The sequence below is a fragment of the Pagrus pagrus genome (genome assembly GCF_965226575.1).
Source record: "Pagrus pagrus genome assembly, chromosome: 2".
In the NCBI taxonomy this organism is placed as follows: domain Eukaryota; kingdom Metazoa; phylum Chordata; class Actinopteri; order Spariformes; family Sparidae; genus Pagrus; species Pagrus pagrus.
The window spans coordinates 32442554-32468659 of record NC_140186.1 but is presented as its reverse complement, the minus strand read 5'-3'; the positions used below and the strand labels follow the sequence as shown (position 1 = coordinate 32468659).

The 26106-nt window shown below is 40.0% G+C and overlaps 1 protein-coding gene across 7 annotated transcripts in view; it reads right to left on the bottom strand.

Annotated features, from left to right (window-relative positions):
• Positions 1–26106, bottom strand: part of sorcs1 (sortilin-related VPS10 domain containing receptor 1) — a gene marked incomplete at its 3' end in the record, with an annotated part of 231547 nt that overhangs the window by 63697 nt on the left and 141744 nt on the right. For all 7 annotated transcript variants that reach the window (XM_084342464.1, XM_084342463.1, XM_084342460.1 and 4 more), the window contains one exon: positions 8848–9006. In XM_084342464.1, the coding sequence (XP_084198590.1) occupies positions 8848–9006 (159 nt within the window). The remainder of the gene's footprint in view (positions 1–8847; positions 9007–26106) is intronic.

Sequence of the window (26106 nt, the reverse complement as noted above, 5' to 3'; positions counted from 1 at the left end):
ACATGAAAAAAAATATTTAGAAATTTATTGAATATTTTTTCACAAGAGGTTTCTCACCATGCAGCTACTATTGGTTTTATTTCCAACTGAGATGTCTTCCTCCAAATATAACTGAAGTGAATTGAGTCTCATTTATGGAGCTCACAGTGCTGAACGTTATATTCAATAACTCCTGCAGCTAAGTGTCTTTCCAGAACCAGTTTTCCTGTTTTTTTATTGGACCTGCTTCCCACGAAAGAGAAGGTCTCATTGAAAATGGGTGACATCTGGGTGTTTCTGGATTTATTTTATTTTTTTAAAACTGCATTGACCAATATTTTCATATGAAGAATGGAATCAAGCCACTTGTAACTCATTGTTTCGGTTTTCTGGCCAGCAAATGTTCTGTTTTTGTAATGCTTTCATCAACCTCATTTCTAGGTGCAACAAGCAGATGTTTTCAGGGACAAAGGGCTTGTTGATTTATTTTAGTTAAATAATAAAACAAATTGAATTTACTACTCACTAAATGCTACCTGCTTGTCAAAGTTAGCGACTCACTGGTGAACACTGTGGAGCATGTAGTAATATGCAGTAATATTTCTCCAGGACTGGTGGGTGCCAAAACAGAGCAGACCCATTGAGCAAAAAGTGGTCTAGATCACGTCATTTATGGACATCCAAGACATCTAAAAGACGTCCTCTGGGGAGCCAGAATGAAAGTTTTTTAAACGTCTTTTCTGGACGTTGTATAGACGTTTACATGTCGTTTATCGACTAATTCTGGCTGTCAGTGGACGTCCAGATCATAGCCAGTACGAACGTCTATTCTCAACTAATTCTGGATGTCAGTGGATGTCTAGATTATGGCCTGACTGGACGTCTTTTCTCAACGTCATTTATCGACTAATTCTGGCTGTCAATGGACGTCCAGATCATGGCCTGGCCCGACAGACATTGTATCAACCTGTTTTGGACGTCCACAGACATTGCCTGCTCAGTGGGGACTTTTATGATTGGTAACTGGCCAACAACATGATTGTTAATGTTGCTCTGACTGTTGGATGTTTTACAATTGACAACAAACAGACAAACCAACAAACAAGCAATAGATGAAAACGCAGTAAAATGTCTCTGCACCATTTTACTGGTGTGGAGACAGTAATCTTAGAGAAAGATATCTCTTAACCTCGGTGAATAAAACTACAACTATTTGCATGGATCCTGTACATATCACTAGAGATTGTGCAGTAGAGTAAAGTAGTAAAGTACAGTGGCCATAATGTACTTTCATAATTTATATGTTCTGACTGTTCAATTCCGATTCAGAAAAAAAATGAAATACAAAATGTCTACAGTCTAAGCTGCCAGTAGAGATATCCATAAATCGGGGTCGATGCAGTCATGCTCTGTGTCTGAGCCCCTTGTGCCCCAAATAAGTAATTCTTAGTTTGCATTCTGCCTATGTATTCTGTTGGTTGCTCAGTAAGTCAACAATCAAGCTGATATAGTCGCTAAAGTCATTTTGTCTCCAAACACACCTACATCCTCTGACAAAGCACAATGACAAACCCGTTGACTTTACAGCTTACAGCTGGGATTTAACGAGGCGTAAAAAGTTATTTCAATGTTTTAAGCTGGACTTTTTTCATTTTAGGCATGGGCAACCATGCATAATGTGTAAACAATCATTTATTAGTGGATAACAAAAATGTGACTCTGTTTGTTTTTTATTAATTTATTTTCTAATTATATGTATTTATTTTATCCTGACGGGTGGCGTGTGGGCCTGCATTTAAAAAGCATCCATGGGGACTATCAGATTATCACTCTGCTAACAAGAGAGCTATTATTTGAATTCCTGATTTGCTTCATGACATTTTATTATATTACAAACTATATATTCACTGTGACCACTGCATCTGGTGTCTGTGTATTCTCATTCCAAACAGGGAGAGGCAAACAGCATCGGTGTTGAGATTTCCATGACTCCCCTGCCAAGCTGTGCTAAGCAGATGCAAAGGGGATGTGGCTTGGGGAGGAGGTGGGGGTGGGGATGTGGGAAATCACTTTGACTAATTATCCTCCCACAGCAAGTTAGTATGTAGCCAAGCAAGTGACAGTGAAGAGGCAGAGAGCGGGAGAGGGGAGAAAGTGAGGAGGGGTTGGAGGGATTGACGCAGCCTTCACAACCTCCAAGGGTCTCTCAATCAACAAATGCGGCAACACTGCCAGAAGGAGGTGAGGAAAGTGAAAGAGAAGCAGTTTTGGGGTGGAGACAATGTGTGCGAGTTAGGGCATGGGTGAGAGATTGGGTGGGCGAGTGAGTCGGCACCTGACACATGAGGAGTGAAGACACAGCACAAACACACTCCAAGAAGCACAGCCTGTGTCAGTAAAACTTTAGCAAATGATGCCAAAGAAATATGTTAAATTGTGTCCTGCAACTAGTTTCAGCTGCTCCTACAACTGCTTTAGTCAAATAAATATATCACTATTGTTAATTTTACTTTATGGACAACATTTCATCTGTGTTGCTAACATGGTCACATAGGGCTATGGTCCCCAACCTTGGGACTTGGACCCCTAAAGGGTCACAACATGGAGTGTATTTGTGGGGGTCATGAGATGAACATTTGTTTATTATTTTTCAGACTTGCAATTTTATGTGAATTGTGCATCTTCAGGTCTATATTATATCTTTAAGAGGGAAACTAGCCAACATTAAACCAGTAGAGAAAGAAGTGGTCACAACAGGAAAAGATCAGGAATCACTGATGTAGAGATTAATTACCATTCAATTAAAAATCAAGTCAAATTGTAATAAAACTGTTTATAGTAATTGCTATTACTGCATTATACATAGTGATCAGTACAGTTCATGTGCTAATGACATTGTACTCTGTACAAAATTAAAGTGTTTAGAATATATGAATAAACTAGCATTATCATTAATACAACATAATAAAAGGTTGGATATTTTAGTTATTCTGCAAAGGGCTGCCCTGAATTTAGCTTCTCAAGTACCTACAGCAGGGGTTTTTAATTTAATTATTTGTTTTTTATTTAATTATTTGTCTTAGTTGTTTCACACTAATTTAAACTACACCTTCATATGCAATTGAAATAAAAACACAATTCTATTTTTTTTTTTTAAATGTGAGATGACGTTTATTTTAGGCTAGTCACAGGAAATGCAATGGCTTCAGTCAGCACCGCTGACATTCATCAAAAATGCATCTACAGAGCAAAACAGCGGTTTGTAGACAGCGGATCAATTTTAAATATGTCTGGGAGTAGTTTTATTCAGTCTGTGGGAGTAATGGACAGGAAGGAGCTGTTTGATGAAGAGCTGCAGGTGACAGGATGCACACATCCAACGTATCAGAGAGGCAGCAACTCCTTTTCCCTCATTAATGTTATCAGGTTACCTGTTATGAGTTGAAATCAGACATATTGCCAAACAGGCGCATTTGCTTTTCGCTTTGACAACAAATCCTCCCCCAGTGTCTTGTCAGTGAGCTCTCCTAACTCTCTCCCCGCTAAATGTTAAATATGACACCTGTTGCAGCTCTGATGCTGGCCCCGCTGATGCACGGAGAAGACACATCCGGTCATAGTGTATGTCATTGGACTATTGATTTATTAAAAAGTAAAACAACGGTGGGGTGTTGGCCAACTAATATAATCGGCGTAAGCCCAACCCGTGTAACACCAGGATAACCGACTACCACAGCAAGCCTAGTGCAAGGTTAAATGAGTTATTTATTAGGAAAAAAGATTTGCACTGTAAAAAAAACAAATGTGCATACAGACATTTACTTCTGTCTTCAAAATGTTCTTGTTAAATATGAAGAAAATTTGAGCAGAGGTGCTAGAAATAAAGTACAACTATATTTCATGTGTTAGTTCAGTTCAAGGTTTCAGTAAGTTATTCAAGAGTAGGGAAAACAGATTTGCACTGTTAAAAAATAATCATATAAAAACGTACACAAGCTGCTGTTTGCATTCTTGTATTATTATGTTAATAATGGAAATAAAAGCAAAATGTATAGAAATATTGCACCTTCTGTTAGTAATTGAACGCTGTAGGGGCCCTCCTACGAGATAATAGTACTGGCAGTGGCCCCCAGATAATTTGAGTTTGAGACCCCTGACCCATACTGTAGATCCACCAGTGTAAGGTGTATGTGTAGGTGATTAAGGTCATCTTAAGGCCGTTGTTGCTGGTTAGAATCAGTCAATCCTTGCCAGAGCCTTGTGCATAGCCTGTAAGGAAGGGCTGGCTGAAAAAGTGAACTCCACTGCCTTTCTTGAATTCTGCTGGCAGGAATGTTGGATTACATGAGAGTGTAAGGAAATCAGATGTGATTGTTTCAACAGCTTGAAAGATTTGTTCATTGCTGTTTTTAACTTAATATTTTTCCACCTGATTTTATCACAATGTAGTAGTTCAACGTAAAGGCTCACATTCAATGCAAATGCTCATGTTGCGTCAATGTGAATAAATTAAATAACTTAATCAAAGTTAAAGATATAATATGTGAGATTCGGCTTTAAAATGTCTAAAAACATAAATATATGGATATTTAAAATATCCATTAAATGTGACCCTATCCATTGAACTTGTGTAATAGAATTAGATGGAAAATTTACGTGGAATCACAACAGCCAATGTTTTAGGTATGATTGTCTTTTTGAGTCTACACGCACATATTTTGCGCATGGTGTCTTGCTCAAAAGCACTCCAACATGTAGACGAGACAAGCCAGGGACTGAACCACCAACCTTGCTATTAATATTAATAGACCACCTGCCTCGATTTTTTTGCCATGAGACCAAAAAAAAGAAAAAAAAAAAAAGGTCTGTTGTAAATAAAAAATAACTGGGTAACACTTTTTCAATGTACAGTACAATTAATTAATCTTTGGTTAATAGTCATTTAACTGTTAACAAACAATGAAACACTTTATAAAACATTTATCAAGCACCTGCAAAGGTTTAGAAACAGTTTGTACTTTAGTTTTAACTTTAGAATGCCCGTCCAAATAATGTTTATAGACAAACTACATAGTTTTTATCGACCATTTACAAATTCTTACAAACATTAGTTGCAACTGTGCAATAAACTGCTTAATACATGCTTTATAATGCATTTAATTGTTTATTAGCAGTGAAATAGCTATTAAATAAAGATGAATTAACTATAAATGTATCATGTGATTGTAAAGTGCTGACAATAACCGAAAAGCCTTGTGTGTCTCAATTGGAGAAAGCAAACTATATTTGTTCATAAAGCATTAATCTAGCCACATGTTCACTTGTGCTCATGTATTGTGTTTCATGAATTAAAAAAAGCAGAAAAAAATACCGAGCGCTTGTGTCATTGTGTTGGACTGAAAGTGCAAGCATATGGTTATTTTCTGGAGGCAGTGCAGGCACATCGAATACAAACGGAACTTCTATCAATTGTTCTTCTTTCTTTTAATAAATAAAATGCAAACTGTGTCATAACTTTACCCATTAACACCATCAGACAATGGGTTTATGATTATCATTTAAGAGAAGAAAAATGGCTAAAAACACAGCTTGAACATTCATTAAAAATGGGTTGTTGCTTATGTGTTTCAGGCATCTCAGAATCACAGTAATTTGTAGGACTAAATATATGCTAAAGGCGTGTATATGTGTGGAATGTGTATATGAGGGATTGTACTCGCTGCACAGTAAAAGTGTGATTTTTGTTCCAGAAGGGTCTCAGAGAGAGGCATGCTCACACATATCCACACGTCTCCTCAGCAAAGGAGAACGCCTTCATTATTCATCTCAACTGAAACATTAAAACCAAATGGGCTGCGCTTCAGAAAAGCATTTTATTAATGCAAACTGTTATTTTAAGTTCACATATACCGTTCCTAGACTTATCCTCCTTTACTGGATCATTATTTAGCACAAACAATATTATGAATCTGACCAGACATCCAGTATCAGTTTTCACTAAATTAAAGTTTTAAATAACCAGTGCAACAGACACAGTCGGTCAGTCAGTTCATAAGCTTATTGAAGGTGTATTTATAAGTTTAAAAGTGCATATTAAGCTAGTCCAGTTTTATGAATTAGATGTCAAACATTTGTGTTTTGTAGAGAAAAAAAAAATGTTTCTGACGATTGTACGTCAACATACATCCAGACCAGGTAACACGTAAACAGCCAAGAAGGTTTGAGATTTAAAGGGATTTTTTGGTTAACTGAAAAAAAAAAAAAAAAATGACCACCCAAAAGTGCTGTGTTGCAAAAGTTCTCCCTGTGTAGCACTAGGCCCTTAAGACATGAGCGGGGACATTCAGAGTACCTTCTAAATTACTGATATTGTATAACTGAGCGTCTGAGATAGTTATCATGGAACACTCCTTGAGCTAAAAGCCTAAAGCCATGGTGTATGGAAGCCCAGATCTGCCAGGAAAAGTTAAAATGTACATTAAATATTAGGAATGAGAAAAATAGTGGCAAAAAAAGAAGGGCAAAATTACTTGGAAAGAAAATATATGACTTTAATGAGATGTAAGTCAAAATTATGAGTCGTACTGATTTAGAATTTTTAAGTAAACAATGACTTAAAGAGTTAAGAGAATGGTCTCTTATTGAAGTGAAACAATCCCAAAAACCTCTCATTTTGAAAATCATTTCACAGTAGTCTATTTTAATGTTTATATTGTGTGATATAATGTAATTGTTTTCACAAAGCTTCCTAAAAACAAATTTCCTCTAGTAAAGTATGAATCTGAATCGAAGTCAAAACAAGAAAAATAATAACATTTTGAGACATGGATAATACAGTTTGACTTAAACAGGGAATATAATACCAAAGTGGTTTTCTTACCAGGTACTCCTGGTACCCGGGGCAGAGTCAGAAAATAGGTACCCTTACTGAGTTCATTGAGAGGCTGCTGGTCAGCATTAATTGACAGTTGCTTTACCATCATTTTAAGCTATCTGTCTTGAGTTTAGGCAAGGCAGCCAGAGGACAGCAGAGGGAAAATATTTCTTCACCAAAATTAGTGAATAAAGTTATTTTTACTTAAACCAATATCGCCAATAGGATTGGCCATGCATTTTCTTGCTAACGTGTGATAGGCTGGCTCATGAATGTGGGCTGGCTGTAGTAACTAGCTACATCCTGGTTGGATTTATTTGCGCCAAAGCTGTTCTGAGCAGCCGGAAATAAATAACATCAGAAGAATATCTGATATTGCCAAGGCATGATGACAAAATGTGTTCGAGCTTGGTTAATTTAGGCTTGTGACAGTGGTAACGTACATAGGTGTAGTGCTGCCAGAGCGCACCAGAGAGCTGCTCTGCCCCCTTTTTTTTTCCTCCAAGTGAGCAAATAAAATGTTCACAGTTTGCATAATCCAGTTGAATGTTAAAATATACCTACATACTCAAAACAAGAAACTAAGAGCACAGCACCCGTAACTGCATTTAGTACCTGAAACTATGAAGCTATATTCATTTAAAATGTGACATGTTCAGGTTTTGCGCACAAAGTTAATTACGAGTTTCTGCTCTGACATTTTCAGTGGCAAAATAATTACAGGGTGACAATCATTATGACGAAAGTCTCAGTTCACAGCAGCAGCTTTGAATAAACAATCAGCCTACCTGCTGCAGTCATGCCACCCATCACAACCCGTTACAGAGAAGGATAAGATGACAACTAAACTTGATGAATAAATATTCCTATAGTAAGTCATAATTATGAGAGACACAGCCATAATCATGAGATAAAAGGTAGAAATTATGAGATAAAAAGTGTTAGTTATGAGCTATGGGTTAAAGTCATAATAATTCAGTCAAAATGTGTTTAATTCCTTTTTAATGCTGCTCCTTGTAGTATGCATGACCTCAGTATTTATGAAACCATGGCGACAACTCTGCATCCAAGAAAATGTTCCCCTGACAAAGATGCCAGTAGTCTTTGTGAATTAACTCTTAATTCTTAAAAAGAAAGTAACTGTGTGCGCGCATGTCAGCCCCCATCACATGCGCACATGCGCATGTACGCACACATGAGCGTGTCTTAGCTGTGCTCCAGTACTTAAAAGAAATAGCACGACACCCCTGGTAATGTAACTTGTGTAATTGCTCTCCTCTCTCTCTTTCTGCCCTGCTGGTGCCAGCAGACACCTAGAAACCTCCCGACAGGGTGCGCTCTGCAAACGCTTTGCATTTCAATATCTGTGATGTCCTCTGTCCCCACCAATATCAAAACCAAACCTACGTCCTTGTAGGTGACACGTAGAGCAAGACATGTGGTAATAACACTTACAAATCGATTTTGAATTCATAGGAACCTTAAAAAATATATGACATATTGAATTAAAATGATAGGTTTGTGTTTTTATGGACTGATGTTTTGGTTATTTTACTTGTGAAGCAGTTTGCTCTGTGAAAGGTGCTAAGACTACTGACTGACTGTCTCTTATTTTTTTACCTCACTTTGAATTAAAAGTTAGCATTTTGACTTGTTATCTCCTAATTTTAATCATACAAAATTGATTAAAGGGATCAAAATTATACAAAATATCTTGTCATTTTGACATTAATAGTGAACATTATGATATCTTATCTTAAGATGATGTAGAAAGTCAAGTATGGACATCAGTGAATTCAAAATACCTGGATTATACAACCCATGCTCATCACCTTTCTTCCAAATGAACATAGTTAATTATATTTGCTTTGAGCCAAACTTTTGTGTAACAGGATCTCACATTTACTGAGACTGTTGTTCCTTATCTGACTTAACACTCAGCTTCTTTTCATACCTTTGAACGAGTGCTAAACATGCCTTTCTTGTTCTCTAACCTTTTGGTCATGGCTGTAGGCCAGAATCCAGTCCTCCTGCTCAGGGTGGAAGAGCAGGCTGAGGATGTAGAAATTCAATCTGTACTTCTGGTAGGTGGCTCCTTCATCAGAGCTGATCAGTAGACTGCTCTCCACCTCCGGATCAGTTAGCAGCATGATCTGCAGACGACAGAAGTAGGATGAATAAGAACAATGTCAGCAGCTTGAACAGAGAAGCAAGAAAATGGCATTCACGGCAAGTCATGTTCCGTGTCAAACAGTGGTACAATGCCACTAACACTAGCTGAACAATTTAATAGATATACTTAAAAGAAAATATGCAGGAGTATGTGACTATTATTCTTTGATTAGCTGAATTCCTCTCATTTGCCTACACTTCACCAACTGGAGAATGTCTGCAGTATTGAAAAGACAGACTACAGAGAGAGAAGTCAATCAAGACTGATTACCGTATCTGAGATATAAAGTGTATTATTGCAAGTGTTGCTGCAGATTAGCATGTTAAAAACTTGTCATCTACAGTCTTTCCACTGATGATGCCATATCTCAAATAATAATTTGCATCGTTAGGCTTGATGATATAATCACTATGATACATCTTGCTGCAAACGTGTGTGTGTGTGTATTTTTTTCCTCTGTTTAAGTGGAGTGGCTGTGTGTGCGCCTCATCATTCAGAGATCTGCTGGTTGCCTCTCTCTATGCTCAGTCAGGCCTTGAAAGCACTAATTTCCCATGAGCTCCGTTCTTTTCTTAGAGGTCCAACATTTTTTGCCACATTCTGGCACGGTCCCCAGAAAAATCACAAAGAAATCTGCAGAGAATATCATATGCAAATATAATTGAATCAGTGGAGCTGAAGACACCAAAGCATTCTCATCATCATTATTAGAGTGTACAGTAGCAGAGAGTTTGGAGAGGCACACTTGTGGATGCGTGGGAATGTGCATGTAAATCTATATAGTTCTGCAAGTCTATGTAATCAACCCTGGTGTAACCCTGATTAAAAATGATGAACATCGGCACGACATCTAAAGGTTTGCAGTCAGGTCAATAAGAGAAAATTTTGCCACCCAGTCTACATAACACACTGACGTAATAGTATGGATTGTAGGGGCTACCCACAAGTTTCCTGGGGAGGTCACGGAGGTTGTTTGGGAAATGATTATGGGTGATATTTCCAGTGCTTGAAAGAACTAGCATAAATAATAATAATAATAACCACTCATCATTGGTCATCATGGTTATCATGGTGTCATGGGTACAATGATGTTCTGCTCGGTTTTGATCACTCGCTGTAGAACCTTCCTGTCTTGGGCCGTGCACGAACCATGCCAGTTAGTGTTTCCAGTCAGGATGCTTTCTATTGCTCCTAAAAGTTGACAAGAATCTGGCTCTGGAATTAAGCCCTCTTAAGTATTCAAAGGAAGAAGAGCCTTTTCTGAGCTTTTTCAATCAGGCTGGTGATGTGTGATGATCAAGACAGGTTCTCAGTGATGGTAATTCCAAGGAACCTTTAACTGTTCACCTGCTCCAACTCAGCTCCATTGATGTATACAGGGATGTGTGTCTTTGCCTCCTTTATTCTAAAATCAACAATCAGCTCCTTGGGTTCACTGACGTTGAGCAGTAGATTGTTCTCTGTGCACCATGCTGCAAGATTGTTATTGCAACCTGCAATCTTGCACCATGCTGCAAGATTGCAAGATTTCCTCCTGATATTAACTCATATTGTTGTTTATAATGCAGCTGATGATGGCGGCGCTATCCAAATACTTAACAATAAAGTTCTCTTGATGTCTGGTACTACAGTTGTGGGTGTACAGTGTGAACAGGAGGGGGCTGAGCACACAGCCTTGGGGGGCTCTGGTGTTGAGCACTAACGTAGAGGTGGTGCGACTGCTAATCCTAACTCCATGGGTTGTGCTTGTGTGGAAGTCCAATATCCAGTTGCAGGGTGTTGTACTCAAGCCAGTGTTTAGTTTTACAATCAGCTTCATGGGTGAGATTATGTTGAGCGTTGAACAGAAGTCAACACACAGCATCCTGATGATATGTAGATATGGCATCCACTGTGGATCTGTTGGTTCTGAATGCATACTGGTGTGGGTCCAGGCTGGCAGGGATGTTGTCTTTGATGTGCTGGAGAACCAGTTTCTCAAAACAGTTAATCAGGATGGGGATGACAGACACAGGGCAGTAGTCATTAAGACTAGTCACAGCAGACTTCTTAGGTACAGGAGCAATGATGGCTGTCTTGAGGCAGGAGGGAACAGTCTCATGCGAGAATTATCTTCTTTATATTCACTCTCAGCATGATTTTTCTGACTTCTGCTGTGGTTACTGACAGTGGCCGGTCCTCTGGAGGTGGAGTAGACTGCACAGCTGAGTCTTTGTTGAGGAGATAAACGAGAGCATGAAATGTGTTCAGCTCATCCAGCAGTGTGGCCTCACACATGATGAGCTATTTTGTAGCCTGTGTCATTTTGAATCACCTGCCACATATCTTAAGTGCTGCTGGTCTCCTTGAGCCTTGCTCTGGCGGTGATGCATGCTTCCTTGTCATCTGAGCGAAAGGCAGCGTTTTTGGCTCTGAATGGAGCCCTTACCTCTCCACTCATCCAGGCCTCTGGTTGGGAAATGATCTTACTGTCTTTGTGATCATCACATCATCAACACATTTGCTGATATATGACGTCACTGAAGGTGTTTATTCCTCAAGACTGATGTTGTTTTCCTGAGTGGTACAATCACTGAACATTTGCCAGTATGTGCACTCTAAACAGAGTGCACATACTCTGTTTTGTATGTGCACTCTGCTTTAGCCTCATGGCTAAAGCATGGCTGCTTTAGCCTCATCTGTCCACACTTTTACAGTTTTACCTGATGGTTAAAACTGTTATCACAGTTGATAAAGAAGGTCACTATAAACTGTGAGTAAGTGGGCACAAAAAGCAGAGAAATAAGATCTGATTGGGTTTTGTAGCTGCCCAGAATATTGATATACACATGGTCCAGGGTATTTCTTCCTCTGGTGGAGATCTGAACGTGCTGGTGGTCACGAGCTACAATGAAAATCCCATCTGGTTGTTTAGTCATGTTGCTGCTGATGACATCATACAATTCCTGCAGTGCATTTTACGAGTTTGCATCTCAGTAAATAATAAAGGATGATGCGTGTCACCCGGGTATTGACTTAACTTGAAAACTGACTGCGAAGGGCATGACAGCAATAGAAACTGACTGATGTGTCGAAAAATAAACTTGTTCATTTCCATGTTATAAATGGAGCTTTGTCTTTGCAAAGCCAAAGGCTGCTGCATGTACCAGAGCCCTGTTGAAGTTCACACGATGCCTCTGTCGCCAACAGGTCAATAATAGTTGTTATGTAAGTGCAAAAAAGGCACTGTCCCTGTGTCTCACACAGAGGTGGCCTTTGGCATGACAATCTTTTTATGCCCATTATGTCATCAGACAGCAGTGAGAAAGAGAATACACACTGCTTTCACAGTCAATATCCTTCTCAGTATGGTACTGTACAGCAAAGTCTGTGCTTGTATGCCGTGAGTCATTTGTCAGCACCCTCTTGGGTAACAGCAGGCATGGTGGGCGTACCCACTAACACCAGTTCATTAATCACAAGGCGGATACAGTATAATGCCACATACGTGAGCCGCATGTTGACTAATCCGATCAAATGTACTCAAACACCGTCTGTACTACAAATCCCAATTAACTTTTCACTCACTCCCTGGAACTGCAACTCAGCTGGGTTAATACACAACTTCATAATTGCCTGATGTAATTCTGATAAACAGGAAATTACAGGAACATTTTAAGATTTAGCATCGCTAACAGAAATGTGTATTCAACAAGCATACATCAGAATATGGAGATCAATATACCCTGGAGAGATGTGTAAATAGAATATGGAGATTACTTGCTCTGATGGAAGAGGCTTTGTTTTTTACTTTTGTATAAAGAACCTTTGTAACCTTTCAATCATATAGGAGAAAATACTGGAGGATGAATGCAACCATATAGAAAGGAATCCTGTAGCATAATGTTATTCAATTCTGTGATGGTGTGAAAATATGGAGGCTTTGCCTTGATTGCATTCTTCAGTCATTCCCCTTCCTTCAGTTGCTCCACACACAGCCTTCCTGCATTCAGAAGTAGCTCACAATAAAACTTTTGCATGTTGATATTTACATTAGATCCTATAACTGGATTTTGTGTGGGCTTCTCCCAGTTCACACAGTGTGCTAATACAAAGGCTGATGACAGGCTTGAATACGAATATTATAGTTCACCGTCTTGTGAAAAAAAAGTAGAAACAAAAAACAATCGCAGTTCACAAAAACAGTCTGTAAAGTTCACATAAATCTAAATATGGAAGGAAAACTGTTGCTTTGCAGATAAAGACGTCAAAAGCCTCTCAATATTTTTAAGTCTCACTTTTTAAAGAAGTATTTAAAGCTGTTCTATTTTTTATTTGTCATTAAGACAAAGGGGAATAAACGCACACCAAGGTGCTTTTAAACCTTTTAAGTTTGTTTTTCCAAACATTTACTAAAATTCTTCACTCCATGCTTAACCACTCTAAATCTGTTTTTTAGCATCAGGCTGCTCTTTTCAGCATAAACATTGCAATGCACCCACTATTAGGTAGCTGCATAGCACCAAACAACAGATGGAGAAAGTTTGTAACTAGCTGGTTAAATATTTAGCGAGCGAAAAATAGACCTACAAACAGGGCTAAAAGGAGAGTCAACATTGCACTTACAATCCTCAGGTTGCCAGACAAGATGTGAACTATATGCTAATGTTGCTCTGTGTCTGTTGGATGAGTTGGCAGTTGTTTGCTAACACATTATAAGCTATAAACTTAGGGCTTGTTTTTAACTGTCTCTACCCCCAAGTGACTAAAAGAGACGATTACTCATTTTTTGAAGGTGAAATATTAACTGCAACTTGATATCGCACTGGAGCACCAGCATCTCAGACCAAAAGAAATGTGTGAGTGCTCACTCAGAGTTTGTGTTGTTTCAACATTGATAGTGTGCAGCTACTGGATATTGCATGTTAGAGCGTGTGAGAGGGACTCCAATGCACGCTCGGCCGGCCTGGTGACCAAAACAAATGGTCAAATTACAACACACACAGAGGGAGTGTGACATCACTCTCTGTCGATGCCAGCCTGTTGTTCATGAGCAATGTTCTTTCAGTAATGAACCTAAAACAGCCTCTTTTAGAAAAGGTAACTGTTGCATAACACCTAATTACTTTTGGTCCAAAAGAATAAACCTTAGTGAAAAAAAACAACCTAAATGCTTCATAGAAGCACAAGAATTTGCAACAAAAATCCACTTTTCAGACTTATAGAAAGTAACATTTTAGTTTGTGGAACTGTGTGTGTGTGCGTGTGTGTGTGTGTGTATGTGTGTGTGTGTGTGTGTGTGTGTGTGTGTGTGTGTGTGTGTGTGTGTGTGTGTGTGCGCCTGTCTGTCTGTCTGTCTGTGTGCGTGCGTGCATGCGTGTGTGTGTGTGTGTGTGTGTGTGTGTGTGTGTGTGTGTCTGTCTGTCTGCGTGTGTGAGTGTGTGTGCGAGTGTGCATGTAAGACTGTAAATTATGAAGCCAAAAAGGTTGAAAATGACAAAGGTTAATGAAGTGTATATGTGCCGGCTGGAAGACGTTTAAGTTATGTGTAAGGAATACTTGAGTTAATTCCATCACCTCAGTACTGTAAATACTCCGAGATAGAATATTATTGAAATTAGCCTCATATTTTCCATTTCACACAGTCATCTAGTAATTGGATTGTGACTCCTCTCTATAAATCTGTGCCTAATTTCCCGCAATACCCTGCAATAAATAGATTTTTTGTTGCTGTCAGACTTTAAGCGGGTTCAGATTAGAAAAGCAGTAAAAGAGGGGAACAAATAACAGAGCTTGAGATTTAGTCGCTCTGGGGCAAGTCAATTTTCTAGCTGTACGGTGACAGCGATGTGGTTGGGAGTGATTTAATAGAAGTAAACGAACTTCTGGTTGTTTTGATTTCGTAGCAAAAAACAACTCGTAAACAAAGGATGCTCCACCTGTGGAATGAGGGGGGGATCAAACAGTTCATATTTATCCTGGTATCTGAGAAGTGCTTTCTCCATGTCTGTCAGCTTCTGCACACTATGCTCTGTATGCATGACACTTCTACCCAGTGTTTCACCTGTCTTTTTCTAGCCATTGTGATTGTCTTAAATGTCCCATTTCTTCTCTGATTCGCTTGTTTCAAAGAGCAAAGTACGAATCACTGCAAAACTTCTTTGAGCGTACTTATCACTTCACTGTGTGGGATGAAGCACAATGCATTTATAAAAGGGAGAGGATTCTCTGGTTGTGTAGATGCTCCTCCGAGCAACAGAAGCAGCGGTGGATTATTTCACATCCGTATCAGCGCAGACTGGGGGAAAAGGAAACGTTAGCTGCAGGTTGTACTTATAAGCCAGAGGTATTGAGTCTGATAATTGAAGCCAAAGGGCAGTGAAAGGGGAGCAGGTCTAGCCAGGAGAGAGTAAAGTATTCACAAGAGGTTGATAAATGTCAGTTGTAAAGATGTTGCTGGAGCGGCTAAAGGTCTCAGCGTCTCCTGCCATCACTGCGTACCCCTTTGGACAAAAGTGCAACAAGGCAAGAACCCAGAGAAAACTTTAAAAAAACACTTCACTCACAAAAAAAAAATGTTTTTGCACTTACTCCTTGCAGTGTCTAGCCATGCATATATTTTAATTGTCTCTTATTGAGTCATCTACAGTTATGGATGGTGTAGATTTTGCCTTGCAAAATACTAAATAGGAGACTATAGCCATGCACTTGTCAACTTTATCCCTTAGAGAGGTGGTCGTGTTTGCTGTGGTTTTATTTGTTGTGGTACGTGTCCATGGGGGTTTTTTGGACGTGAGGGCTTGTCTCGCCTACCAGTTTTGCATGCTTGACCAACACAGGCTACACCGTCCAGAACCAGCCAAACACTTACAGGCTGCACCCGACTGGATGGACAGTCACTCATGGGCTGTCTGCTCCAGGATTTCAAACCAGAGAGAATAAGAGCAGCCTGTGCTGACCAGTCACAGTCTGTGTGGTATCAGCGTGGTAGCTCTGTAGCCATCTTATCCTAAGAAAATCAGAAAAGAAATGATATGCACTTTAAATGCACAAAATGTAATTCTGCTAATAAGGGTCTCAATAAAAACAAAAGATGTTTGAGGACTGTTGTGCGGGGAGGACCTGCCGAAGCAGGAGGGCATAGATGCAATCAGTTGCCTGGAGGGGAGAGACAGACCTTCTGGAGGAATAAACACACAATTCTGCTGTTATCTGGAGCCATTTACCACCCGGATGAGAGCCCAGAGATTACTTTTTTAACTTTTAAGTTAATGTAGAGTGAAGAGGTTTGGTTGTTTGGGGCAAAATAAACACTTATGCAAGTAATGTGAATAACAAAAATAATCCCACGGTCAACCTTGAGCGAGTTTAGAGTTTATTACAAGGCAAAAATTGGCTCTGCTGGTGGTGAACACACCCATAAACAACCACCATTGCTGATGAAAATGTATCCGACAAGATATGGTAATGTTTTATGGATGAGGTAATGTTTAAAGTTTTGTTCAGGTAACATTTATCTCATTAGTAGACTTCCTTCCTCACTCTCTGACTCTCTCCCATTAGTTAGTTTTAGTATATGTTAAGAATTTACTGCCCACCTCCTTTTTTCTTCAGAAAATCTTGTCACGGACATCTTTCCTCCTCTTACATGCTTTTAAAAGGGTAGGTTGCAGTAATTACCAATTCATACTGATATCCATGCATTTAATGTGAGCCGAGATTCATGCCAGGTCATCCTGGACTCACTGTTGTAAATGTGATATGTCCAATTTTAATTGGACTTTGGGAGTAAATGGACTGAGTGAAGTATTTAGTACAGTATTTGTACTAAAAAGTATTTAAAAGACTCTTGACATGGTATGACATACATTGTCAATCAGTGGCACACACACCTGCAGATTACCGTTCACTGTCACTTCCACATAATAAGATGGTTAATTATTACAAGGATAATGCTAACAGACATACAGTAAGGGGAGGCTGGCAGTATCACTAATGAGTTAAGTATACCTTTCAAGTACAAGATGGGCCCTCAGTGTATCCATGTGGAACCATGTTAACATCTCAAACCGTCTGCATTGGCAGCATGTAGTGAATCAAATCAATCTTGCCACATCTATTAATGAAAATTCATGACAGACACTGTCAAACTCCATCGAGCTACGTGGCTCGAAGAGCAGGACATGAAAGCAGAAATAGTTGGCACACGTATTCATAATTATTACTTCTACTTTCCCCACTGCATCGACCAGGTGCTTTCAAGTGTTTGATCCATCTTATTAAGTGCAATTCCTGTCTCTTGATCGGAGGCATTTAAGGCCAGACTAATTGAACACTGCCTGACATTTTAGCTCACCCAGACCCTCCGCTAGACCTGACAAACAGTAACATGTCAGCTTCCGCCTTTCACTATAATTGGGCTTGCATCACGGCTAGCGAGCTAGCTGCCCCTTATAAGTTGTGAGGCGTGAAGCAGTGTGTGAAAACACAGAGCTACGGATTCATTACATATGAAGGAACAGAGAGAAGACAGACAAACAATCCGTTTAGATAGTTAACCAACAGCATAAGCACTTTAGACATCTTGATTAGTCTTCAGCTGCTGAGATAATAGTCACAGTCATCATTAATACAAAACGCAACAGCATATGGCATTTGGTGCACACTTAGCACGGGTTAAAGCTTTTAGAGGGGAATTCAGGTCCCTTATCCTGGCAGTGTCAGGTGCATTGAATTAACGTGCACTCCCATGCTGAGAAAGTGGGCAATGTTCTGTGAAGGGAAGTAAAACAATATTGATGGAATACCACAGCTCACCTAGATTTACCCATCACATCTTCTTTACCACTCCACTTCTCTCTCCCTCTTCTATTTCTGAGCTTCACACGCAGTCAACCTGTCTTCATCCCCCCTCCATCTCTCCATCCATCTGTATTTGTGTCTTTCAGCCTGTCTCTCCTCTTCTGTCTCTGTGTCGTCTTGCGGGGCTCCAGAGCTCTCGCCTCTCCGCTCGTCGCAGCCATTTGGAGATTTCGCCTTAGGGCTGACAGATGTTGCATTCCCTCCCAGCGCCACCAGCCCCCATCGGCCCCCACCACACCACCTCAAACGAAACCATCATCCGTTAACTCGTCCTCAATTGCGTTACCACCGCTGGATGCGTGACATTCCGGCAAAGCAAAGGAAGGCTGATTTGCTGCGATTCATTTGGCATGCTTTGTGCTCTCAAAAAGCCAGTTGACAAAAAAAAAATACTTCATACTTCCCCTGCTTTATCTCGATGCTATGTGCAGTTAAAGGAGATATGAGTATGCTGCTCTGTACCAGGTGGTATTGCTCCAGGTGTCTCTGCTGTAAGCAAGCATGTGTCGTACTGACACTTGACCTGTTTCATCAGGAACAGCTCCATGATTTCACTGTCGCACTGAATTTGCTGTGGAGTTTATGCAATGTGCATCTTTTGCATTTTATAGGATGAAACTCTTATGATGGCTTTAGTCTGAAGGAGGAAATCTCCTCTTTTGCTGCCATTAAAATTGCAGTACATGTAGCATGTAACTAGCTGAATAACAGTCTCTAAGTAATTCACTAGCTGATATGATGGAGGAATCTGGGTTGTTCTTTTCCTGACAGACAGAGTTATGCTCAAGGATGTTTTAAAAACATAGTGCTTATTGAAGACCAAAGCAGGTGACAATGATTTTTCACTCATTACTATATAATTAACTGTCAGAACACAGCTTCTGGACTTAATAAACTGTGTACATCATTTCAGAGTTCTCTCAGCAAACGGTGATCTGTCCGTCCTTCACACTCTTCACACCTTGCTGAATTTTGGTTGCCAAAATGACACAAATCTGATATTTACTACCGTTAAAAGCATTCACACAGCACTGCCAAAAATCATCAGTCACATTCATCAGCAGTGTGTGGCTGCCAAGCTCTAATCTACTGTACATCACAAAGACAATCAAGCTCTCATCTTGTTTCCACTGACTCATTTAAGCTCACTATACCTGCATTCTCCACACAGCTGAATTATAAATACTGGGTAATTATTTTAATTTATTCACTCTTAGTTTTTAAGGACAAACAATTCATTATGTATTTGTGCTTGACTTGTTACAATGCTAATGTCAGAACTGTATATGTGAATGACTGAAAATCTGATTATGTGTTATCGATTTAAAGGAGAGAAATCGTGGTCATTTTCAGGCCCATCATTTTATTTTGGGTTACTACTGGAATAGTTTACATGCTTTAATGCTCAAAAAACACATCAGCTTCTCATGGTCAGTGTTGCAGCACTGTATATACTGTATGTATATAAACCTGTTGGCATCAGTAAGTAGATTAAATAACGTGCACATTTTGCATTCTGTTCAATTCCTCAGTTGTGGTATTGATTACACTATGATTGATACACACTACACTTTCTACAGCAACAATTCTATTTGTGCCAAAGCTTTTCACAAACCACAGGATGTAAATAATTACTATTGTGCTCTCTGTGTTCTCACAAAATATAATTACTTCATAATGTTGCTTTAATGAACTATTTTCTCCTTTCGGCTCATTTGGCGCATTATTTATTATTATTAGTTTTAATTTTTTTTTTTGTTTCCTGATTTGTTTTTTCCGCTATTTAAATCCATTTTCTATACTCTGCTCTTGCTTTTGGTCTTATTAATTCATGTCTACATTCCAAGACCATTAACACAACTCATCAGCTAAACCTTTCTGACTTGTCCATGACCCGAATGTCCTATTATCAGACTAATTTGCTTGGTGGGAGCGGCCCTATTTATTTTCAAGCTAAATAACATGTCAGTAACATGATTATCTGTACTTGCAATGCAAATATTTTCCAGGCAAAGGCAAATATTTTAAATCTTCAAAAATCATATATTCTATTAAAAAAAGCATAAAGTAAGAATAGAGATTTTTGGGTGATACTATTGTGGTTTTCTTTGCTCTCACACTTCATGAATATTTATTGAGCCTAACCTTCCCGTTAGGTGACACTCACGGCTACTGCAGAGAAATGCATCAATATTATATAATGCTGAGTATTTATGTATGACATTCCTCTAAGTTTTTGCATCATACAGTTGTGTGTGGACCCCCTGTTTTTTTTCTGGATTGGATATGAAATATTAAAGTTCACTTTTAAGTCTGAGCTTGTATCCAAAAGTGAGACAATAAACAAAAGTCTTTGAAGCCTGACAGTGGGAGAGGTCTCATCTGAGGTGAATTCGTATTCCACCCACCTGCCTGTTGTTGCCGTCTGAGCCACACAAGGCCGTAATTGTTTTTGAATGCTGTGCATGCCAACACGTGCATGCACACACACAAACAAGCCAGCAGACACACACAAACACGATCGAGGCCTTTTGCTGTGAAAACAGTTGAGCCCAGCGATTGTTGTTTTAGTCAATACATTCATAGAAAAAGCAGTTATGTATTCCTTAAAGACAACACAGACTGAGTGTAAAGTAGCAGAGACTGAATCCATCTGTCACTCAGACGCTTCCCCTAGAAAATTCCTCTTTGTTTTCAAACCATTGGAGGCATTACCCATTTGTATGAGACTGCAATCTGCCAGGCTGTGTTTTGTTTTTTGTCTCTTAACCAGCACTCACCATCCCCTGCCATTTACTGTAATAATGTGCTCTCACAAAATCTCAGGCTAAAACCCCAAATCATTCCCCTAATGCGTCCTCGAGATGTGTTCTCTCATGTACAGGCTTAGTATGAAGCCACAATATGAAAATTGATGTAATTGCTGTGTTGTCAGTCTGTTTTCTCCATGGGTGACCCCTGGGCCATCTCTCCTTTTTTTTTTGCTCTGTCATTTTTTTTTTTCCTTTCCCTCCCCTCTCCACTCGTCCACGCTCAATTGCTCTCTGTCAGTTTATTTGCTGTCTCTTTCCCCCTTCTTCTATCTCCTGCTTACTGTCTTTCTTTTGCTCTCTGTGCCATTTGTCTCTCCTACCCACTCTCCATCCTTCAGTGCTTTACTCCCTCTATCCCCTGCAGCCACAGAGGCCTGATTTACTTCCACTACTGGTTGAAGAAAGGGGCTTTTGTCTACCACCAGCAGTGGTCACATGGCGCCATGCCGGGGATGACAGCAAGACTGACGAACCTGCAGTATCTGCTACCCTCCCTTACAAGCATGCATGTGAGAGTGGGTGACTACATGTGGGTGGGAAAAACAGAGATTCTGTGTGTGTGTGTGTGTGTGTGTGTGTGTGTGTGTGTGTGTGTGTGTGTGTGTGTGTGTGTGTGTGTGTGAGAAAGTTCCTCCCTCCATGTTTGTTCCAAAGTCTGTTTTTTCTATATTATTTGTACTTGTATTTAATGTTGGCCCCACTAGCAGCATGGATGATGATGCCCGTCCATCTGTCTGTCCATCTAACACTACATTCCAGTGTGTAATATTGAACAACGATGTTTGGCACAGTACTGTCAATTTTGTGAAGTGAAAGTTTCCTCTGCTAGGGCACTCATAAATACTAGCCTCCAAAATACACCTTTTTTCATCAAGATCTGTGCATTTTTCCCTTAGAAATGAACAAAAAATATAGAAAAAACACTCTTTCTCACCGAAAGTGAGAAAAAAGTCATGGATCTGTCCCCAATGGGAGCCGATAGTAGACAGAGCCACCATAGGTTTCTGAGGAGCAGGAATGAAGCTCAAAGTGGGTGATACTGGCCGTCGCCATCTCGGCAGTGCCTGACTCTTGTGCCCAACTCCCAGCTAGTCAAAAATGGGAAAAAGGATAATTTGTGTTTATTCGAGTTACTCGCAAAGTTTGACTGTGGGTTCATTCTCCCCGAACAGTCAGAGTAAGCTAGGGAGCAAAAACAAGCACCATGGGTGTGTGTGTCTGTGTTTGTGTTCGGTTTTGTCTGTGACCTAAGTGTTCTGCAGCTTCTTTTCTTTATCCCATCTCCTCTCTGTAGATTTGTGAAGTACATTTCCCCTCCATTCAGCAGTCAGTTAAATAATTACAGTATTTTACAGTGGATATCAACACATTAATCAAATCACCAGAACTGCCTTCTTCCACCTCAAAAACATAGCTCATCTCCGCCCATAACTCTCCTTCTCTGCTGCAGAAACCCTGATCCACGCCTTCATCACGTCAATAATTAAATATTGCAACAGCATCCTCTACGGCACACCATCCAAACTATTAAATAAACTCCAATATGTCCAGAACTCTGCTGCTCACCTGCTCACCCACACCCACACCTGTGACCACATCACCCCCGTCCTCCAGAAACTCCACTGGCTTCCTGTCCCACAACGGATCCAATTAAAAATCCTCCTCCTCACTCACAAAGTCCTCCACAACCAGCTCCCCCCCACGTCGCTGACCTGCTCCAGCGCCACACCCCGTCCCGTAGCCTCTGCTCCTCCGATGCAAGCCTCCTCACTCCACCACACAGGACCAAGCACCGAACCTGGGGTGACAGAGCCTTGTCAGTAGCTGCCCCCTCCCTCTGGAACTCCCTCCCCACACACATCAAAGACTGCACAGACCTCACTACCTTCAAAACACTCACCTTTTAAAAACTGCTTTTAATGTATAACTTCTGTCTCTTCTTTTTATGTTTTTAGTGTGTTGTTTTTATTTTTCTGCTTTTTAACCTGTAAAGCGTCTTTGAGCACCTTGAAAAGCGCTGTATAAAATAAATGTATCATTATTATTATTATTTATTATTATTATATCAGCACCTCTATGGCTCGTTGCTGCAGACAGGTTGAGAAGCGAGAGCTAAGATAAATCCACTTTTGAATGCCATAGTTTAAGAAACAGAATGCAACAGAGCTCCAAACTGTGCCCATGGCTGTCTCCTCCAGAGCTCACCAGCTCCAGCTTCCTGCTGGTTTAGGAGCACTTATTAATCCAAAACACCAGCGTCTTATCCTCCATTCTGGTCTGTAGTTGAATTAACAGCATAGCAAGCCATATTATTTGTCTGATATTTGCATGAAAAATCCTCCATCCTCGAAAGACATTAACACCACAAACACAGCAGAGAGGTCAGGATCAATCACTGGAATTGACTGGGGTGAAACCGAGCAGACAGCTTGCGGCTAGCTGTCACTCAAAGCTGCCACTCTCTTAATCATGCATGACTTTAAGCTTTAATATAACGTAAATGAGTGAGTTAGGCTATATAAAATATTACCCTCATACAGTTGTCATGAATGATGAAATTAGCTAGAGAGACGAAAACAGTTTTTTGTACAAGGCTGTAAACATACAGTAAACAAGCTGTAAGTGTTGGCATTTTAACATGGGGTCTTATGGGGATTGACTTGCTTTTGGATCCATCCTCAAGTGACTCAAGCTAAGTCTAAGAAGTCCAAAAGTGGACACTATTCAGAGGATAAACCCTTTCTTGCATCGTCAGTTCCGCGCAAGTGCCAGATTCACGGAGAACCATAAAAACAGTTGCACGGCAGTTTCAAGGCGGTCCCATCGTAACGTGTTGCTGAAAGTGTCAACCTTCACCTCTGCAGCGATTACTACAAGGGAGCAGCCGAACGTTTGGTCATTACCTCACCTAGGCAGCAGTGTTTTATCTTGCTGGACGAGCCAGGATTGCCCTGTGTTCACCAAACAGGTTCCGGATCCAGAGGAGAGCTGTGCAACCCAGGCTGTAATCCCTGCGTTGGTGAGGATCTTACCCCTCTGAAAACACCCACTTCGCCCCATTTTCTTCGCCCACATCAACTCTACTGTTCCTTCCACTATAACGCAGAGAACAGCCACTGTCAGCCGCTCACAGCGCTACAATGCCATTCATCCATGCCGAGGGAACAAGCTGGATTAAGGAGGCGTACGGACACACGCTAACAGCCACCAGTGCAGTCACAAGTGAGGCTTATTCAGTGTCTGGGCAGATACTAGAAATTAGCATGTATTGTATGCTTTTAAGCTACGTGTATCTGTGAGTTTTTGCGGACCACAGAGTCCTTTTTGCTGCTAGTATTACACCGTAAAACATTGTGTTTGTTGCTTGCCTTTCTTTGTGCTCATCACAAGCTGATTCGAGCCTTTCCACCTTGTGGAGCTAAGTGTTAGCTTTGCCGCCTTGTGAGCGTGCAGTAAGTCGCGTTTCTATCCAGGACCAGCAGAAGGTGATTCAAGCCTGAGTTCGTTCGCCAACCCTGAGTGATAGAAAGGCAAGTATTGTCTCTCTACGGCTGTTTCCCCCTCCTTGTTGTGCTCCGAGCATTAGCCCTTTTTATCTTTCTCCACTAACCCACATGTACACACACTTGCATACATTCGGGTAAACACACACACAGTCTCAGGAGCGGCTTGTTGGAAACTATCCGTTAACGACCCCACTATAACATCAGACATGTGTGTCACGTTAGCACCTACACCACATTCGGAACATCGGAGTCCAGCTCTGTCCAAACTACACAGTGCTTTAAGGCACGTGTTAGGTCAGTTGGATGATGGATTTTTGTTGGTTGAAGTATCATTGATTATTTGTCAATTTTGCCAAGATTAATAAATTCTATTATGTTGTACAGAGCAGTGCTTTGTGATTATTCCTGCTCATGCTTTGCTGGTTGTGATGGTCAGTGTTCGGATTAATTTCCTTCACTATTCCTTTAACTCTAAATATTTTAAAAATATTTTAGGGCCGGGACTTTAACGCGTTAATTAAGATTAATTAATTACACAAAAATTAACGCGTTAAAAAAATTAACGCATTCTAATCGCACTTACTTTTGCACCGCGGAACGTTTCTCACTGGATGAGTTTCAGGCGTACCGATTATACTGGAGCACAATTATTTAACGAAATAAACTAACAATCTAGTGTAGAGTCCTGTATAAGGAATGTTCAGCTTAAATTTTCCCCTTAAATTTAGGTTCTCAGGAAAATTGCATCTTATCAGGTAATCGTTAATCGATCGATAAGGTCCATCAACTAACGATTAATGAATTAATCGATAATTTGCATCCCTAGTCTGTTGGTCTTGGTTAAGTACCACCTTGAAAAAAAATAAACAATGTTTTGTTGCTTAAGCTTATGTATTCAGTCATTATTCAATGGTATACTAAAACCCATATGAAAAAAATTGCTTCTCACTGTTCTCAGGTCAAATATTTATATGCGATTAAAAATGCGATTAATTTCGATTAATTAATTACAAAGCCTCTAATTAATTAGATTAATTTTTTTAATCGAGTCCCGGACCTAAAATATTTACATTGAACCCTTATTTTGAGACTGTCTTTTTCCGGTCTGGTTATTGGTCCCAGATTTCAGGGTGGTCCTCCGTTTTATTGATTTTAAATAATGATTCTTCTTATTAATTTCAATAATTACTATTAGTAATTATTAATTGCTAATATCCACACATGCCCTACCTTTGTACCCCAACACCTTAAAGCCCTTCCTTTTCCCGCACTCTAAGGCCAACATTACATTTTTCATCAGACATGTGGCAAGGATCTGAGAAAAGCAAAATTGTGTCTCTATTTTTCATGTGTGTCTCATTTTTCACTTGCATGTGATTATTTTAACTGCATAGGGCAGCTGCTGTAGCTATAGACTATTAGTCTGTTTACATTTTCTAAGTTAATGCCACGCTTTAGCAACATGGGAATACTATCAGTGTGAGAGAGAAATAAGTCCCAGGGAGCGAGTGTGAACATGTGTGAGACAAAGATAATTAGAATATGTGAATGTAAGTAAAGGTGACAGGGGATAGATATGAGGATAGCACACAAAAATAGATACAACATGTATGTGTGTATCTGAGAGCCTGATGGTGTGCATGTGTATCTGTGAGAGAGTCTTTTTAAATGTCTCTGCTTCCCTGCGTGTGCGAAAAGATATTAACAACCTGCCAAGTTGTTTGCAGGTCTTCACTCCTTGCTGTTCTGTGTGTTTAAACTAGGGAAACTAAGTGGTTTCCTGGACAAAAAGGCTACTGTTCTCTCCAGTTGTCTCCTATGAATTACTGCCTCATTAGAAAAGCCTCAAAATGTCTTCACTGGCTTTGCCAAGTTCAGGCAGAACATGCAAGCAATGACAACAAATGGTAGCAAAGAAGA